At 50.8% G+C, this 14960-nt stretch overlaps 1 protein-coding gene and 1 long non-coding RNA gene across 3 annotated transcripts in view; one reads left to right on the top strand and one right to left on the bottom strand.

The window, feature by feature from the left end:
* The window catches only part of LOC135313379 (uncharacterized), a 92015-nt gene extending 81106 nt beyond the window's left edge, over nt 1-10909 (bottom strand). For both annotated transcript variants that reach the window (XR_010373010.1, XR_010373011.1), the window contains exon 1: nt 10693-10909. This is a non-coding gene — a long non-coding RNA (uncharacterized LOC135313379). The remainder of the gene's footprint in view (nt 1-10692) is intronic.
* A 1233-nt stretch (nt 10910-12142) lies between these two features.
* DLX2 (distal-less homeobox 2) lies at nt 12143-14464 on the top strand. The gene is made up of 3 exons (XM_064451595.1): nt 12143-12653; nt 12874-13061; nt 13350-14464. The coding sequence occupies exons 1-3, from the start codon at nt 12329-12331 to the stop codon at nt 13656-13658; spliced, it is 822 nt and encodes a 273-aa protein (XP_064307665.1). The 5' UTR covers nt 12143-12328; the 3' UTR covers nt 13659-14464.
* Nucleotides 14465-14960: the final 496 nt, after the last annotated feature.

The raw sequence follows: 14960 nt of genomic DNA, 5'->3' as shown, positions 1-14960 counted from the left end.
GATAGGAAAATCTGGCAGAGGATGTAAGCTGTAGACCTTTACACTATGTTCAGGACAATTTTCCAAGTCGTGTTCTCACAGAAGACCTGATGCCAAAACTTTGGAAACATCCCCAAAAAATTGAAAGTTTTTCAAGCTCAGGTGAAGTACTTATTTAGGAAACAAGCCAGGAGAGGAATATTTTTAAGGTAACATTTATAAATCTACAGTGCAGCCAAGTGGACACATTTAGAAAGCACTTATCCATTAATCAGCTTGTCACAATAGTGATGTTTGTGCAAGAGATGCTGCCATGCTCCAGTGACAGGCAGAAAATACAAACACACCAGACACATTTGGCAACAACATGATTTTGAACTTTCTGTTTCATGCAGACAAAATCTCAGGCATTGCTGTTCTCCTTGTAAGAAGAGTGCATATACCTGACGTATACAGTATATTAGCCAGGGATGCTTCTCTTCATGAATGCTGTGTGTAGATAAAGTCCTAACACTACCTTTGGGCAACCTCCTGAAGGAACTGCATTAAGACTGCAAGATGGTTGCTAGTCTCTGCAGGTTCTGCAGAGCATCGCCTGAGATTTCCCTTAAGCAGAGTTTAAAGCTGCCTGGCAGAACTGTTAAAAATATTTTTCACATTTTTCATTAAGACTGTTGTGGTTTACACTGACTCCAATTTCAATCATCCATTTTCAGTAGTGCAAAAATGGGAGGGAGGGAGCATGCAAGAATATAGCCGCTGTTATTGAAAAAGAAATTTTTCTGCCAACTTTCGTAAACATACAGCTATACTTTCACCTTCAAATACCATTACCAGGGAGAAAGTCCAAGTTTCCAGAACCTCCTGTTAAAACAGTCAATGCAAACCCCACACTTGTGTATGTGGTTGAACTGAGTGTTCTTATATATTGTGCAATTAAGAACAGATATGATGTACATTTGTTTTTAAAATGACATGTTATACTTAACTGCTTCCTTAACAAATCCCATGAGAATGTGGCCCACCTTTACAGTAAAAAAAAAAAACAAACCAACAAAAAACAGTATAAGAAAGAATTGATACAGCAATGAGAATTTAAGAATAACAGAATTTCAAGAGATAATGCATCACTGACTTCCTGGCATAACAACAGACACTAGACTTGTGTTAAAAGCAGCACATCAACTCTATCCGGTGAGCTGCTGTCAAGAAAGAAAATACATGAGAGACAACAAGAAAACAGCTAGTTGTCAGACATGTCACCTGAAAGAAGGATGGTCCAATTTATTTACCTCCCTATAATATGCTTAAGTAACTGCTGGGCAGCACATCAGGCAAACAGGACAGAAGCTGGCACAGCAGATTATTTACTTACCTTTGCTATCAGTTCACTGAGCAAATCAACAGCAATACATTGGTTGAAGCTTGGTATTTCTTTGAAATTAGCTGCTAATTACAACGCAAGGTTATTATTAAGTCTCTGCAGAGCTCTAAGAAACTGAACTACTTAACTAGGTCATGCAAACCAGGGATCAACAAAAATACATTTTCGTCTTAAAGACAGATACTCTTAGAAACTGCTAAATTACCTCTCTCCAATCCTCCCCAGAACAGTGAGGACACTTCTAGAATTCAAAAATATTTAGTGTTTTCTTCACACACAACAAAATTGAAGTTCAATAACAGTAAAGCAAGCTCTCGTTCAACTTAACAATGTTTATGCTTTAAGTTTTATGTAATTACAAGCAAATCTCTGGACTGCAAAACACATTGTTCCCTCACTGAGAGCACTGTCTCTTTCACGTTCCCCCTCCAGAACCAGATAAGTTTCACACTTAACATTACTCTCTTCTCCCCTCCCCAGCTCCCCAACCATTGATAAAACAGGTAAAATAACAGGTAATAACATTTAAAGGTATGCTAGGTGAGTACCAACTGGCAGCCACAGCTAGTTACCATTTAGAGGAATGCTTCCTGTCATACCTTTTTTACCTTTCTGGAGTTTTCCAGGAAAGGTCTGGTTTCATCGCTGGATGAATGAAGGGTGAAACACAGAATTTCCCTCTCAGCCAGGGGGCTGGAGCCTCCCTGCCAACACAGCTGTGCTGGCACAAATCCAGTGGAAATGTGCCATCTCCTGGAAGAAAGTTTTTTTCCTGATAATACATCTATGAAGACACCTTCCTATCTGTCTCTGCTCCTGGGTTTTGTCAAGGCTGGACCAGCTAACAGAGACCAACAATCTGCACAGGCAGTGTTCTCCACTCTGTTTTTCCTTCCCCAGGTCAAGCTGGCTGATGACATGGCACATATCTTTTCTGGTCAGAGAGCGCTACAGCCAAATCCCCACTCCTACAGCAAGCTGGGAGCTGCTATATACCAACAACAGCACCGCTGTGTTCCTGTGCCACACAGACACAGAGCCTAAAGAGCCATGCCAGCAATGCCATACTGTAGGTAGAGGGCCTGAGACCACATTTCTTATTGCTGCCTTCTCCTAACCATTTACAGGGCCAGATATACAGAATGAGACGTAGTAAGTGACCTGGACCCATCCAGGCAGGAACACCATCTCCTGCCTCATTCCCACTAGGAAATGAAGAAAGGAGAGAATTTATAACCTCCAGGCAGCTTGCTCTCTGTGCTGCTTTTGGCTGGGGCAGAGTTAATTTTCTCCATAACAGCTAGTATGGGGCTTTGTTTGGGATTTGTGCTGAAAACAGTGTCGATAACACGGGGATGTTTTTGTTACCACTGAACAGTGTTTACACAGCGTCAAAGCCTTTTCTGCCTCCCACCCCACCCCACCAGCAAGAAGGCTGGGGGTGCTCAAGAAGCTGAGAGGGGACACAGCCGGGACAGCTGACCCCAACTGACCCAAGGGATATTCCATAACATATGACATCATGCTTAGCATATGCAGCTGGGGGAAAAAGGAGCAAAGGGGGGACATTCAGAGTGATGGCATTTGTCTTCCCAGGTAACCATTAGGCATGACAGAGCCCTGCTTTCCTGGAAATGGCTGAACACCTGCCTGCTGATGGGAAGTAACGAATGAATTCCTTGATTTGCTTTGCTTGCATGCACAGCTTTTGCTTTACATATTAAGCTGCCTTAATCTCAACCCACAAGTTTTCTTACTTCTACTCTTCCAATTCTCTCTGCCATGCCACCGTGGGGGAAGTGAGTGAGCAGCTGTGTGGGGCTTGGTTGCTGGCTGGGGTTATACCATGATATTCTCTCACTGAAAAATTGCACTAATTATTCACCATTCCAGAAAGGTATGCATATGCAGGAAGAAAAAGGGAAGGCAGCAACCAAGGGGACATTAAAAGTATTATGAAGCAAGCATGCAACCCATATACTGTATAGTTTATGTCTGAATGGCAATTATTCCTCCAATATGTGCTGCTTCACATGGTTCAATAGCAACTGTTCACAGTTCTTCAATTACAGCACAAATATCCCCTGCTTTTCCTTTGCTGCAGCACACTCAGTAATGCAGTTACTCTTCCAGCACTAAGATCCGATCCATACAACAGGGTACTCTATTAGCAGCACTGCAGGCTCCTTACAAAACATGACCACTCCAAGTTCAACAGCCCAGTTGCCCACGTATCACCTTCCCAGCTCACAGATAGCTTGCACACACTGTACTGCAACTCCAGCCTTTCCATTCCAGAAGCACTGTAAAAAGTTTTATCTATTTGGTGATCAGCTTTCACCACTGGATCACTTCACATCAGTCAATCTAAGAGTTTAAAGACTAGTTCCAAGTCAAGATTTGCAGTCTCTAGATACATAAGAGTCCCATTATTTTGAACAGTGCTAGCACCACTAACACCTCCATCAGAGTTTTGTCTTTCATGAAAAGCTACCTCTGATGTCAATGAGCCAACTGACTAAACTGGCAGTGGTAGCAGTAGCATGAATCTAGTCCAGTGGGAATCTTGCATATACTGAAGTGGATGATATACTGTGGATGCATATACTAAAGTGGATGCCCCATTTACAAAAATCCTTTCACACTGGTCATGAAAACCATAGATAGAAGAAAAGCTTATTTCCACACAAAACACCCAGAAGGCATAGTTTGCTGGAAAAGAGAAAACATTTGTCTCCCCCCAGCCTGAGCCCTTTCAATAATAATAGCATATACAACCATATAGGTTTGGGTAGCATGTCCTCATGGACAAGAATAGACTTAGTTTATATATTAACTCAGTACTGCACTCCAAGCCTAGTTCTAGAGTAGTTAATCTTAAAAAAATAAGTTCACATTCACCAACTCCCGAGGAAACACCTCTAGGTGAAATGCCAGTCATCTGTTGTCTGCTGTGTAATTACTGTAATTATTTAGACAAGTCTGGTCTACAGAGCTATTTAAAATAGGATAGACAATCCAAGCTTGAAAGATACCAAAGAAATAAGACTGCAGAATGCTGCTGGTATTGCAGCATTCAATTCAGTAAGAAAAGGCAAGCGTGCCACTGATACAAGAATATAATTCATAGCTCCTGCACTGCAGAAGAGACAATCAAAAGCAACAAGGGAAGAAGAATTTCATCTTCAGGCTTTCCCAGGATGCTGAATGGCCCCACGCATGTAAAAAAGTATGAATGTGGACATATGACTGACTGTACCCAGCATACAAAGCCTGCCTGCATGGATTTCCAGGTACAACAAGCTACCCAATTTGTTATCGTTCCTCATCTCAAATACTACCTGACTTCAAAACACAGGCTGTGATTTTCAGAGGTGCTGAAAATCTGAAGTAACTGGATATACTTGCTGTAGCTGTAAAGAATTCCTGAGGAAAACATCACTGCCATAGTCTACATGTAAAGCATGGTCTTGGACTCGGGAGTCTGTTTTCACGTAAGGTCCCAGCCCTAACACAGGGTTCCTTATGCTCTATACTCTTCCCTGCATATATCCTCGTGCAGCATTAGCCACAGTCTGGTCCATCACATATAGTACATAGAGGGTTTTGGGACACATATTTTATTCAGAAGCCAAGGTGTATGTTTTATCATCATAGCTATTCTCTGCACCAGCTTCCTGCATGGATATATTTATTTTGCAGAACGCCTCCCTTCTCTTTAAATTAAACCACTTCCACAGTAGGCTATCCTAACAGCCAAAAAACATTACTTTACTTTCACACCCTAATTTATTCGATGCCACCAGCCTTGTTCAGACAAGCCCTTAGACAAGCCCCTTTGCTTTCTTAGTCAACACACAAACCAACCGTAGCAGGCTTTTAAAGGTCAGCAGAAAATTACCTTTCTGAATAAATTCTCATTCTAATTTGAGCGACCAAGTTACATTCACATGGAATGAATAACTGTTACTTCAAAAAAAACCCCAAGTCTTGTCCATTCCCAATCTTTGAGAGTTAACAGAGAACTCAGACCTAAAGCAAGCAAGCCAAACAAAGCATTCCCCTTTTTCCCTTCTCCCTCCACCAGACCAGATGTTATTTGGTTGCCCTGTCATCTAATAAGCATTGGGAATATGAAAATGAATGCTAAACCTCCAACATATGAAGTATCACACTTAAGAAATGTGTCAAGCTTTGTGCTACAGGATAAATGGCCTCTCAGGATGCATCAGCATGGAACAGTGGGGACATCCTGTGGCCACTTACGTTCTTTACACTTGAATGTTCCCCTTATTATTTTTAATCCATTTGCTCGACCACTTCTGCAAACTACATGCAAAGTCACTTAATAATATAAGAGGCCCTGAAGGCAACAGAATTTGTTTAGCTAACTTCCCACCTACCACTTAATGTAATCCCTCCACAGCAGTTGCTGTGCTCTACCTCAGTTTTCAGTATCTTTTCTCCTTCTGCCTTATATAGTTTCCAAGTGGGGGGGGATGGGAATGAACATTTAAGGAGCTTGAGCTGGTCTAGGTGGCAACACTAACCCCTAACAGCCATGCATACAAGTCAAAAGCAACTACTTTATTTATTTAGATTTATAGCAGTGTTCATAAAAGGCATGTCATTCTCAGATCTAGGCATTCTGCCAACAGGAAAAATACTATCAGACGAAATACATGTGTAAAGCACCTGACAATATTGTAAGCTAAGCAACCACAAGAAAAGGCCAGTTACTCTTGTGAATCTGAACACAGTTCCTTTTATCCCCTTCCCTCCGAGAGGAACAATTTCAGGATACATATGTGTGCTGATTATGACATTGAACTCTCCTCATGGACAAGTGACTGCCCAAAACTCCCTCTGTTTTTGTGTTTAGACAATGGACTTCAGCTATACAGCTCAACTAAGAGGTCCCCCATCCAGTTCATGGGACAACTGTGGCTTCACAAGTCAAGATCATCTCGACTCACTTCTGATCATGTTGACTTTACCACTTCTAAAAACAAAAAGCAAATGAATGTCAAGGACGATTATTTTTTGTGGTTTGTATGTGCACATTTTCTCACTATAGGAAAGAAGATTTTATTTTAAATTTACATCTCCAAGCAATTCACTGGCTAGGGATAGCCAGTGCCAAATCCCAGAGCGTATGTCCAAGTGTTCCCATGAAGAGGCACTGCAGTTTGCATGGCCCACACTTTGAGTCCATCTAGTGTGGCATTCCAGATGGAAATGTAGCCATTTAGGACTCGCACCAAGTGCATAGCAGCTGTATAATCTACTTAGGAGGTCTGTTCTTGAGCATATCTTCTTTAAAGCAAAACAAACATCCCATCCTTCCAAGCAAGACATTCATGTTTTCCATCAGGAACAGACCTTGTTATTTGCCAGTCAGAGGAGGTGTCAGCTCAAGCAACATACTGCAGGAGAAACTCTGCTCCACCCCTCAGGCAGTTCACTGGCATTACAAATCAAAACTCATCCAAGCACACTGAGGTGATACAGCATTTCTCAGCTCCAAATACCATTGTCCACTAAACTGAACCCTTAAAATAATCACACTTAAACTAAAACCAAAGCAGTCTAGGTTATTCTCCATGTTGAACAACTGTGCTCCTTAGACTGCACAGGTAAAGGTTGTACAGATGTTAAAATCAAGGCAAAAAAATCTGTTCTCCACTACCTATGCAAAACAACAGTTCATAGTGACACAAATGACCAACTTAGCCTAAACCTGTTCCCACAAAATATGCCTCTCAGCTTCTCTCACACTTGTCATCTACAGCAATACTAGATATCATCTACTGATTAATCTTGAAAGTATTTTTCACGCACGTTCTTACTACATATTTTTTCCACCTAAATATTCACACACAAAATAGTTTCAACAAAGATTTACCTGTGGGCTGAACCTGAGTTTGCTTAAATCCACTATAAAGTGGGCTCAGAACCACCTGCTCCAGAGTGTATGCGTACCTGCAGTCATGGTTGCCCAGCCTGTGGCTGGTTAACATTCCTGTATAACACTATTAAAAAGATTACTTTCTAGCTGTTCTACCAATCCACCCCCACAAGAGAAAAAAACACCATATAGCTTTTGTCAGTGCTGCTACTTATGATACAGATAGTAAAAAAAAAAATTTGGAGACACAAGAGGTGGTCAGAACAGCCTGATGGGCCCTACTTAAGCACTGGGTGGGATTTCACAGCCATAAAGGAGGTAAGAGGGACTGCTTGGGTATGCTCTGCTTTATTCCCAAAACCAAAGTGCCACACATGGAGGACTGATGCTCTATTGCCTTCACATTCTGCACACAGACCCTCCTCCCTCCCCCCCATCTGTAGCAATAATTAGACCCAAGAATGTGCTGATATTAGACATTCACCCCAACATATCAGGCTGTGCACTTCCTCGATATAGTACAAGGACGCAAATGAGAAATGCCTGTGCTAAATAACACCGAACTAACCCACTATTAAAAGTCACAGTTTGTGCTCCAGCCTGCAAAGGCTTCTACTGAAGAAAGGTGCTGAGCTGCCAGTGAATCTTCACTGAGAACGATAATCTGAGGCCAAGACACCTTAATAAACAACTCTGAGAGGATTTTACAGAGCCCATGTCTCCTACCACGCTTGTATAAGCTGTTTACAGCAAGGGGCTAAGAAAGGAAACCTCAGGGAGCCATGCAAGGGGGCATATTCTTCCCAGAAGAGTTTTGTGATTTTTGGAATGAAGTAATCTGATGCACAGATGGATGAGACACTAAACAGTTTTTAGAGAGGAAAACGATAACGCTGGATTCTGAAAGTAAGCACAGCAGGTAGCAAGCTTCCAGATGGGTGTTGAAAAGACTCATACAATTTCCTAAAAGCTGATATGCTTAACCCCTCGGAGAAGGAAGATTTAACTGTTACCATTACTCCAGAGTGTAATACCAGATCTCATAGGTACAAAGCAAGCATAAACCCCCCTCCTGGCTTCATGCAGCACATGATTTAAAAGACCCTTCTATTATGAAGTCAAATGCTCGGGACTATAGCATGCATTGTATCACCATAAATCCACTGGAAAGCATTTCCCACAGTCATGAAAAGAAACCTGTACTTGTTAACGTGCCACTGCCATGTGTCTCTACAACTACTGTCCAATTACTTTTTTGCAACGTTATCAAAAACAACAGGCCCATTTCCCAAGAATCACCACATTCCCAATGAAATAAGTGAAGTGGTTCAGGCAGATGTGGATCATAATGGACAAAATATTAACAACTACAGCAGATTAAAAATTAATCTCTTTCTTAATGCTGAGTGTGGTTCTCTTCAAGTCAAACTTGAGATAAAACATTGTGGAACAACTTGCTCTGTTAATCCCTAGGTTAAATCTACTCTATATAAAGAATTAGGATGGCAGCCTTTAAGTGCTTTCACATTTTTCTCAGATTAATTCTGTTTTAGGAAGAGAATCACAAAATAATAGCTAACAAAAAATAAAACAAAACATACCACACAGGAGTTACTGTAGCCATTTATATGAGTCATACACGACTGGCCTGTTAACAAAAAAAAAATAGTACAAACTGATCAGCTGGAGAGATGATGATTTTGAAAACTGATGGTCCTTTCTTCTGTTGGTACACACTGTGTTTAGTATACTGGACAAAAAAAATACATCCACAGTCTTAGCGGCATGAGGATGCTTCCTAAACAAGAAAGTCAACAACAACAAAGCTACCTCAATTGCTTTGCAGCCCCTGGCAATAAGTACTGTACATTTATATAAACATCACGACCAAAATTTTGAACAGTGAACTGCTCTGCAATGGGAAGGCAATCATCTTTCTCCCATGTGCAACTGAATGACTAACCTCCATAAGATATGTATTTTGCATCACCCAAACATTCCTTCTCACAGGACATAAATAATAACACATGACCTATTACACCAAAACCAAGCAAGACCACAAGTAGTGGTAGCAGGTACACAAAACACTCCTCCTCGTCTTTGAGCTTTACTTCATGGCCCAGTCTCGTTGGGTCCTTTCTAATTACCCATCCAGACAACATGCACAATTCCCAAAGCAGAGGGAAAAAAAAAATTTGATTTAAATTATTAACTCAATATGAGAACAAGAAAACACATAAACACAGGCCAGACTAATGCCGCTATTTTCCTTAAATCCTCGCTAATAGCAAGACTGATTCAGAGGAGTGCCCTTTAAAACACTCATGGTAGTCGAGTTGTCTCTTTACCTAGTACAACCCACCCTTCCTTCCTGCTGCCTGATTTCTTCCCTCCCTGCATCATAACCTGTTCACCTTCATGACCCGGAGAGCCATGCCCTTACTTATACAACTCGGTGTTTAAAACAACTACCTTACTCACACGCAAAGTTCAAGTAAATGAGAAATAATAAAATCAAATCTACAAGATCAGCCATGTGAATATACGCATAAGTAATGCTCCAGTGGTCATTCCAGCAGAGCCTGTGCCTTCACACAGGCAAAATGAACTGCAGGAACAAAGCCTAAGACTCTGGAGCAGCTACCATGTGAGAATTCACTTAAAGTTGTGAGAGCCCTGGGCTAATTTAGGAGGAACAACTTGCATGAGAAAGACTATTCATATAAGCTGAAATAAACAAAACCATGCCCTTTATTTTTTGTGTAAATCACTACGCACATGCATGGGGCTATATAGCACTAAAATATTTACTTTAATTTAAAAAAAAAAAAAAGTTTTGCCACATAGCAGGACAAATTTCCAGTAAGTCCTTTGCATTAAGTCCTCAGAATGAGATAAGGTGACATGTCCTTGCTCTTTTGCATTCTTTGGGAACTATCACGCACGCTTCAAAACGTGTCTAATGAAGAGTAGCAGATTGCCCGGATCTGCCCAGAGAACCACTAGACGCTGCCTGCCTGCACTTCCCTCCCGTGCCAGCCCCGGGTGTTGGAGGCTGCTGGCCCATCCAGCAAGGGAGAGGAACAGTCGTACAACGGTGTGACTTGGGACAGCAGCGAGCTCAGACAGCGGGTTTTATAAACCAGCTTTCTTTTGCATTAAATACTACGTTTGAGAGGGTCAGCAGCAGGCGGGCCCCCTGCCACAGGCGCCGTACCCTCCCCTGTAACCGCCGCGGCTCTCTCCCGGCCCGACCTCGCCAGGTGTCGGCCGTATCACCCCGCTTTCCCGGCAGGTCCCTTCTTTCCGAGGCCGTACCCGGTACCCTGGGCACAAACGGTGGCCCGGCCGAGCGGCCACGCTCCCGGGGCAACCTGCCACCGCCGCCGGCCCCGCGGGGCCCCGGCCCGGCCTCGCTCACCTTCGCCCGCCGCAGCGCCGCCGCCCCTCCGGGCACAGACGGACAGGCTCCAGCCGCGCCCCGCTTCAAAGCGACCGCAGCGGTGCCGCGGCCGGGGCGAGGCCGCCCCGCGGTAGGGGCGGGACGCCCGGCGGAGCCGCCCGGCACCGGGACCGGCCCCCCCAGCCGGGCGGGGGCGAGCGCCGGGAGGGCTCCTGAGGAGGCACGCGCCGGGGCTCCTGAGGCGGGGCGGGCGCGGGGCTCGCGGGGGAGGGCCGGGGCCACCAGCCCCCGCCCCAGCCCTTGCAAATAACGCCACGGCGGCCGGCTTCTCTTTTTCTTTTATTATTTCCGCACCACCACCCTTTTTATCCCCTTTTTGCCCCATTTGCAGCCACCCTCGCACCAGTGCCGTCCCCCTCCCTTCTTCCCTCCCTACCCTCTCCGCGGGGGCCCACCCTGAACACCCGTAAGATCCCCGCCCTCCCCCCGCGCGCGTCGCCGCCCCGGGCGACGCGGGAACCGTCCGCGTTTTAACGTCCCCCCGCTAAAGAAACGCGTTTCCCGAGAAGCGGCACCGCTCCGCGGCGGGAGAGCCGAGCGAGAAAAATAAAATACAAAAAAGAAGATCGCCTCCGAAGCCGCTTCCCCGCGCCCCCGAGGCGCCACGCCGGTCGCCGCTGCCCCGTGGCGCTGCCCCCGGCAGAGGGCGGCCGAGGGCAGCGCTGTCGTGCCCGCCCGGCCCGGCCCCGACGGCCGGCGCCGTCCTCGATGCAGCTGCCCGCCGGCGCGGACGGGGCAGGGAGAAGGCTCGGGCGTGCGTGGCACCACCGGTCGGCCGTCGTGCCGGGGCCGCAACAAAGCGCCGTTAGCGGCTGCGGCGTGGAGGGACGTCCCGTGGTTGCCGCCAGCAACGGCTGGATAAAACACGTGCGTGTACACCGGGCGGAGCGTCGCCCCCCCCGCCGTGTAACGTTGCAGAGGTTTCACTGGAAAGAGCTCCCGCCCTGACACGGAGGCGGGGCGGTAGGTGGCCGGTGCCCCGGAGCCAGAACACCCGGGAAGGACCCCCGACTGCGGCCCGCCCCCGCTCCGCCCGCCGCGCGGGGATGCCGCTCGCAAGGGGCGAACGGACACAGTGGGCCTTCTCCTGTGGTCACCGGCAGGGCGGGGGCGCACACCGAGCACAGCGCGAGCGCTCGCCGGCGGGGGTCGGACCGCCCCGTCGGACCGCGGCGGCGGGGTGGTGCGGTGGCGTGAGCCGTATCACTGGGCCGGGGAAGGTCCCGGTCCAGGTCCCGGTCCCGGTCCGTGGCGCCGTACATCCCCTCGCAAGGCGCGACCCCGCGGCCGCTCGTGCCCGCGCCCGGCGTTGCTCCCGTCCCGTGCCCCGCGAACCCGCGGCCGGGCGCCCGATTGGCTGTTGCTAGGTGACGTGCGCCGCGCCACGTGACCTGTGTTAAATGCCGTCCCGGCGGCGCGCGGCGCCGCAGAGCCCGTCCCGCTGGCGGCGGCGGGAGCGCGGCTGCCCGCCCCGGCCCGGCCCCGCGGGCGCGGAGCCCAGCGAGTATGGTGGCGCGGCCCTGATCGCCTTTCCCCGGTGGGACGGCCGCGGGGCGGCGGCGGCGGCCCGTGCCCCGGCCGGCGGGGGCGCGGGATGACCGGGGTGCTGGAGAGCCTGGTGCCGGACATGCACGCCAGCCAGATCTCCGCTGGCAGCTACCACCAGCACGGCGGCCTGCACAAGCCGCAGGAGTCCCCCACGCTGCCCGTCTCCACGGCCACCGATAGCAGCTACTACACCAACCAACAGCACGGGCCGGCGGGCGGTCCGCCCTACGGCCCGGTGGGCTCCTACCCCTACGCGGGCGGCGGCACCGCCCCCTACTCCGCCAAGGCCAGCTACGACCTGGGCTACGCGGGCGCCTACGGCTCCTACGGGCCCTACGGTAGCAGGGCCTCTCCGGCCAACAACGACTCCGGTACGTCCGAGCCCCGGGGGCGGGAGGGGGCCGGCTTGCGGGAGCCGGCGGGAGACGGACGGCCCCTTCAGGCCCGGTGAGGAGGCGGTGGGGGCTTGGGCCCCGGGGTGGGCCCGGAGGTCGCTCGTCCCCGACGGGGCGGGCGGTGATGCCGAACTGCGGGCAGGGCCCGGGGCGGCGGGGGCGCCTCTCCTCACCGGGGCCGCCGTTTCTGCTGCAGCAGAGAAGGAAGACTGCGAGCCGGAGATCAGGATCGTGAACGGGAAGCCGAAGAAGGTGCGGAAGCCCCGGACCATCTACTCCAGCTTCCAACTGGCAGCTCTGCAGCGGCGCTTCCAGAAAACCCAGTACCTCGCCCTGCCCGAGAGAGCGGAGCTGGCGGCCTCCCTCGGCCTCACACAGACCCAGGTAGGGCTTTGCCGCCGCGGGGCCGCGGGCACGGCCCACCCCGCCGGGGCCGCTCCCCCTCCGCGGGGTGGGGTGCGGGCGTGGGAGCAGGAGCGCGGCCCGCCCGCGGCGCCCGGACGGCCCGGGGGGGTGGGAGTGCGGGGGAAGCGGCAGCGCCTCCGAGGCAGCGCCGGGACCGCTCGGTGCTGCCAAAGCTGCTCGTCCGTGCCATGCCGCGGGAGGACCGGGCTCAGGGGCGGCCCCGCGGAGGCTGAGGCCGCCTGACGCCCCTCTCTCTGCCCCCCCCAGGTGAAGATCTGGTTTCAGAACCGCCGTTCCAAGTTCAAGAAAATGTGGAAGAGCGGCGAGATCCCGGCGGAGCCGCCGCCCCGCCGCAGCGCCTCGCCACCGCCCCCCGCCTCGCCCCCCGCCTGGGACTTCGCTCCGCACCCGCGCACGGCGGGCGGCACCGCCAGCCCCAGCCCCGCCGCCGCCTTCCTCGGTAACTACTCGTGGTACCCGCCGGCGCCCGGCGGCCCGGCGCACCTGCCGGCGGCCGCCCCCCTCCCGCAGCCGGCGCAGCCCCCGCACCACCACGGCGGCGGCGGCATCTTCTAGGCGCCGGCAGAGAGACTTGAGCCCCGCGGGGACGCGCCCGGCAGCCGTGGGGCAACGAGGTGCAGCACCGGTGTTGTGGTGAAGCCTGGCTCCGGCCGTCCTGGCGGGAAGGAACCGCTCCGCGCCCCGTCCCGTCGCGCTGCCGGCGGCGGACCCGGTGTGCGCTCGGCCCTGCGGGGTCCGCCCTCCCGCCGCCGAAACCACCGCGCTGCAGAGCGAGCACCCGCCTCCCCTCCAGCCGTCCCGCTTCTTCCTCCCCGGCTTTTTCATCAAACCACCGGTGCAGAACTTTGGTTAACTTTATTTTTATTTTTTTAAAGTTGATAGGTGCCTTTGCGGATGACCTCACTTCGATGTTGGGGATTAAAAAAAATAAAATGTTAAAAAAAGATAATTTTTATATCTAGATTTAAAACAAGAGCCTCCCGTGTTTAAGTTACACTTTTTAGCCGTGAACGAAACCGTCCGGCGAAGGCGTGGCCGGTCGCAGGCGGCGGGGCCGGCGCAACTCTGCCCCTCCCGCCGGGGGGGCTCCCGCCCGCCCGGTGCCTCAGGGCGGGTTTCGTGTCCCGACGGGGCCTCCCCGGGGCGGGCGCCGAGCCGCGGCAAGCCCTCCCCTCCGTGTCCCCCGCCCGTCCCCCCGCCGGCAACCCAGCCACTGGTCGTGCCACCGCGCCCTTTGCTGTCGAGAGTCGTGAAAAACAAAACAGGGTATTTTTGGTTATTTATTATGGAAAACTTAAACACTCTTTAATGTTTCTTTTACAATAAGCAGAGATTATTTAAATAAATTATTGTTTCCATGGTGCCCGCTCTGAGTTTCTTTGGGGATGGGGGAGGTTGGGGGTGTCGATCCGGACCCCGGCCCTCGCTGGGGGGGCAGAGCTGCGTCCCCTCCACCTCCTCCCCACTGCAACTGTTGCCGCAATCCGGCGACGTCCCCCCTTCTTCTCCCCCCCGCCTTCTGCTTTCCCGTCTACAATAAAATCTCGCCCCTGCCAGTCTCCTCGGCGAGGCCATGAATCACTCAGCGCCGCCTGCAGCAGCCCAGACCACCCCACCCCCCTACCCCCCCCCGCCTGCTGGCGCCAGCGTCATTTCGCCCGGGCCTGGCTCCTGCCGCCTCCCAGACGGGCCAGTGGGGTTTGGGGCAGGGCCGGGGCCGGGACGCGAGTACCCCTGCGGCTGGTCCCGGGCGCAGCCCTGCCCCGCAGACATTTCGCTCCCGCCCCCGTGGATGGGCACCCAGGCCGGTAGCCTGCGTGGGACCTCTGCTTGGGCCGGAGTTGCTGGCTGCCCCCG

This window comes from Phalacrocorax carbo, chromosome 5, assembly GCF_963921805.1.
Source record: "Phalacrocorax carbo chromosome 5, bPhaCar2.1, whole genome shotgun sequence".
In the NCBI taxonomy this organism is placed as follows: domain Eukaryota; kingdom Metazoa; phylum Chordata; class Aves; order Suliformes; family Phalacrocoracidae; genus Phalacrocorax; species Phalacrocorax carbo.
This window is presented reverse-complemented; position numbering and strand designations above follow the sequence as displayed.

Excerpts from the sequence above, each read along its gene's own strand:
- DLX2 (XM_064451595.1), top strand. The coding sequence starts at position 12,329 with ATGACCGGGGTGCTGGAGAGCCTGGTGCCGGACATGCACGCCAGCCAG. Across the intron at positions 12,654-12,873 it reads TCCGGCCAACAACGACTCCG|CAGAGAAGGAAGACTGCGAG; the intron begins GTACGTCCGAGC and ends TTTCTGCTGCAG. Across the intron at positions 13,062-13,349 it reads TCGGCCTCACACAGACCCAG|GTGAAGATCTGGTTTCAGAA; the intron begins GTAGGGCTTTGC and ends TGCCCCCCCCAG.